A 3,870-nucleotide genomic window follows, 5' to 3' on the forward strand; every position below is an offset into this window, starting at 1 on the left:
ATTTCTTACTTACAATACAATTATTATCAATTTTGGTGACCTATTTTTAATTGTTTTTGGCACCATAATTTATTAATAGTTTAATTGTGCTTTAAATTTCTTTTTTAACAATTCATTTAAAATGTTTGCAAAGACGAATTTAAAACATTTAAACACGAAAAAACTGTGAATATTAATATGTCAAGACTTTCTGGTTATCACATCATGATAGTCTCAAATACTTCGCAACTATCAAAGACTTTATTAACTAAGAGTTTGTTTACAAAAAATGGTAGCAATATGAAAAAGTTCCACTTCAACCCAATTCCGTTGAATTCTAAAACAATTGTGTACTTCCCGAAAATCGAAACACTTCATTTGTGGGTAAATAAGCATGAGAATTTTGGCAATGAATTTATGATCAACACAGAAGAAAACGGAGATTGTGGAAATAAAGCCGTTTTTAAAAAAAGAGTTTTATCGAATCATTGTGTGGTTTAATGTTGATTTTGAAACTGTTGACAGAAACAAAAGTCGAAACATTGAGTTTAAAAATGTTACTTACACTCAAAATGATAGAAAGAAATTTGGTAACAACATTCCACCGAATATAACATCAATTGGTAAATATTGTTTTGGTTATTGTAGTAGTTTAAATAGTGTCAACATACCATCAAGTGTTACATCAATTAATAATGGATGTTTCAGAGTATGCAGTAGTCTAAGTAGTGTTACAATACCATCTTGTATTAAATCAATTGGTGATTATTGTTTTAATGAATGTATTAATTTGACTAGTATTACAATACCATCAAGTGTCATATCAATTGGGATTCAATGTTTCCTATCAAATACAGTAGTTCTTAATTGACAAAAAAACTGAGACTTAACCTTTTTTCATTTAACAACTTTTCAAAAAAGAAAATAAAAAATGAGTGCGATTTTTTTCTCCAAATGTGGGTTTCTCGTCTCACTTTAATTATAATTTAATTTTTATTCTTTTTGTACTTTTTTAAGATGTAGAGGAAAAATAACAATTCAAAACAAATGCGATTTTTATCCAAATAAAACTAAATTTGGTGATGAAGGAACACCTGGATTGTTCGTTGGTAAAAATACAATGATATTAAAGCTGTAAGAGTTAAAGAAAAAACTAAAAAAATTGCAAAACAAAAAAATAGGTTCAAAATTATCAAAAAAGAATTCACTTTCAGTTTTGTTAAAATGTGTTAAAACTTTTCTGGGAAATAATAAGTTGTTGTAATATTTGATTTTCATTTCTTCATTTCAACACAAGTTTCAGTTGAACAAAAGTTGAAATATGCGAGTAGTAGAAATCCCATTTTTTTGGTACTTCATTTTTTAAGGTGAAGAGGAAAAATAACAGCTTATTTAAAAGAAAGAAGTACAAAAAGAATATTATCAATCTTTTGTTGTTTTTTTTATTGTTATGGAAAAAATGATTAAGCCTGTTTTTTGCTGAAAAATAAAAAAAATAAAAAAAAATAACTGTTTTAAGGATATACGGTAATAATATCGAAATACAAATCTGGATTTGCATTTTTGAACGCAAACTTTTCAACAATCACTGATTTTTTTAAGTTTTTGACTAACACGAGATTTTTACAGTCATGAAATGAATCGTTTTTAATCAACCACGTGTTTTTATTAACCCATATCTCTTTCAAATGGTAACACCGATTCAATAAATAGCAGTCTATAACAGTCACTTCGTCTGGAATAATTAAAATTCCATTTTTAACATCCCATTCAATAACATTATACAATACAACTTCTCCTTCAATTTTGTAATTTTTAATTAAAAACTTATAAATTCTGTAATCGAGATTTGTACGATAAATTCCATCTGTTGGTGGATGTGCAAATTCGATGTTTTTAAGGTTTTGAAAATTAATGTTGTTCATGATTTGGTTATTTAAAAAATCGTCGTCAAGGAATGTGATTGATGTCAATTGCCCACTTGAATATATGTTTCTATTTATTTTATAAGGTAGAGCTGCTTCTTTGATTGTTTCTAATATTGAAAAGTCAAAACGAGTATTAAGACATTTTGGTAAAAGTAATTTTTTGATGTTTTTACACTCACGAAAATTTTCTGCATATAATAAAGATATATTGTCTGGGACTTGATAAGTGTCAATTTCCAAATCTTTTAATCTTACATTTTTTTCTATTGTTTTTAAATTTGTAATATTAAATGGTAACAGCCCATTAAATAACTCACAATCCTTACAGGAATACACATATTCATCAACTATTAATTTCTTTGTGTCATCTAGAGTCGTCATCCAACACGCGGCTTTGCAATTCACGGATTGAGTACCAACAATTTTGATTGATTGTAACGAATTGCATTGATACAAATTGTTAAAATAGCTTTTCGAATTCAAAGTGAGTGCAGTGATCATTTTTAGGTTCTCTTGTTTTTCAAAAACCTCCATGTGCGACAAATCAAGTTGCTTCAAATCACAATCAGACAACGCATTTTTGCGAATTACTTTGATTGTCGGCGCAATGTATTTATCACTCAAATTTTTATTTCCAGAAAAAGCGGATTCACAGATTTCATTAACTTCACAGTCAATAGAAAACCCTCTTCTAACATCACTTTGTGTGATAAATAATGTTTTCCTGATATTAGAAAATACACTTGAACATGACACGTTTAATTCCAATTCAACAGTTTGTGAAGGAAATGAAGTCACGTGTTTAATATTTAACACGTCGTAAAATGGGTATTTTCCACACTTTGTCAAATTTGAGCAAAATGTGAGAGCAGAGAGTGTGTCACACCCCATAAAACACTTTGATCCCAAAACACTGACGTTTTTTAAATTAATTTCTTTAAGGGAAGCACACCCCTCAAAACACAAATCGGGTATTGTGTTGATATGATCAGAAAGTGTAATTGAGTTCAATAATTTATTGTATTTAAAGGTTTTTATGGATAATTTAGAAATATTAGAACATTCTAAATCAGTAAATATTTTGAATTTTGATTTAAACGCATTTGGTGATAATATAGATGCTTCTTTATATGAATAGTTGTTTTGTAAATCACCAGAAGAAAATGTGATATGTGGGCATATCACTTTTATTTTCTTATTCAACTTTTTGTATCTGGAAAGTTCAATTGGGTAATGCACATAATATTGAAAAAATCCGGGGACAAATTTGTCTTGTTTGTCATAAAGGTGAAGAGTTTCAACATTTTCGAAATAATTAACCATTTTTGGATTCCATTGAATTGGATTAAAATGAAACATCAGTGGGATCTCTTTAAACTTTTTGCAGACTAAAACCAATTTTTCGAATTGGTATAAACAATCAAAATATTTTGAAACAATCATCATTGAGTACCGGTCTAAAGAGGTATTCATTCAATGTGTTATTTGTTTTGAGTTTCATTTTATAGTTATTTTAAAACAGAATCAAAAGACTGGTTGTTTAATAGAGTCAATTTACAAACGTTATTTGTTCTCTAACTTATCTGGTTCTATTTGGACCATTAAAATTGTAATATTTCGGGAAAACGTCGCAAAAATTATCCTTTTTGTTTTAATTTTTTCAATATTTACCTAATGCCCGATGTTTACAATAAATTAAAGCTTTTTTCTGTTCACAAAATAAAGTTTAAAAACAAGATAATGTCAAATAATTGACTCTATACAATTTCAATTTTTTATAATTTGTACAAATACAGAATGAAGGCGGAATGAAAGCTTGGCGATAATTAAATACTTGATGTATTAAATAACAATTTTATATTATCAATTGTATAACTGTTCACCCTTTTTAAATTGTACAAATTGTATACTTGATAAACAAGTTATTAACCCAAAAAGTTGTTAAAGTACAGATAGAAGAATT

General features: G+C 27.5%; 2 protein-coding genes across 2 annotated transcripts; one reads left to right on the plus strand and one right to left on the minus strand.

Annotated features, from left to right (window-relative positions):
* Positions 1 to 177: 177 nt before the first annotated feature.
* EIN_001070 (hypothetical protein) lies at positions 178 to 850 on the plus strand (the record flags this gene model as incomplete). The annotated part of the gene is made up of 3 exons (XM_004182854.1): positions 178 to 469; positions 514 to 535; positions 559 to 850. 3 exons carry the CDS (start codon positions 178 to 180, stop codon positions 848 to 850), a joined length of 606 nt encoding a protein of 201 aa, XP_004182902.1.
* A 643-nt stretch (positions 851 to 1,493) lies between these two features.
* On the minus strand, positions 1,494 to 3,380 carry EIN_001080 (hypothetical protein; the record flags this gene model as incomplete). The annotated part of the gene is made up of 1 exon (XM_004182855.1): positions 1,494 to 3,380. One exon carries the CDS (start codon positions 3,378 to 3,380, stop codon positions 1,494 to 1,496), a length of 1,887 nt encoding a protein of 628 aa, XP_004182903.1.
* Between the last annotated feature and the right edge of the window lie 490 nt (positions 3,381 to 3,870).

This window comes from Entamoeba invadens (assembly GCF_000330505.1).
Source record: "Entamoeba invadens IP1 unplaced genomic scaffold scaff_1105074724789, whole genome shotgun sequence".
NCBI lineage: Eukaryota > Evosea > Mastigamoebida > Endamoebidae > Entamoeba > Entamoeba invadens.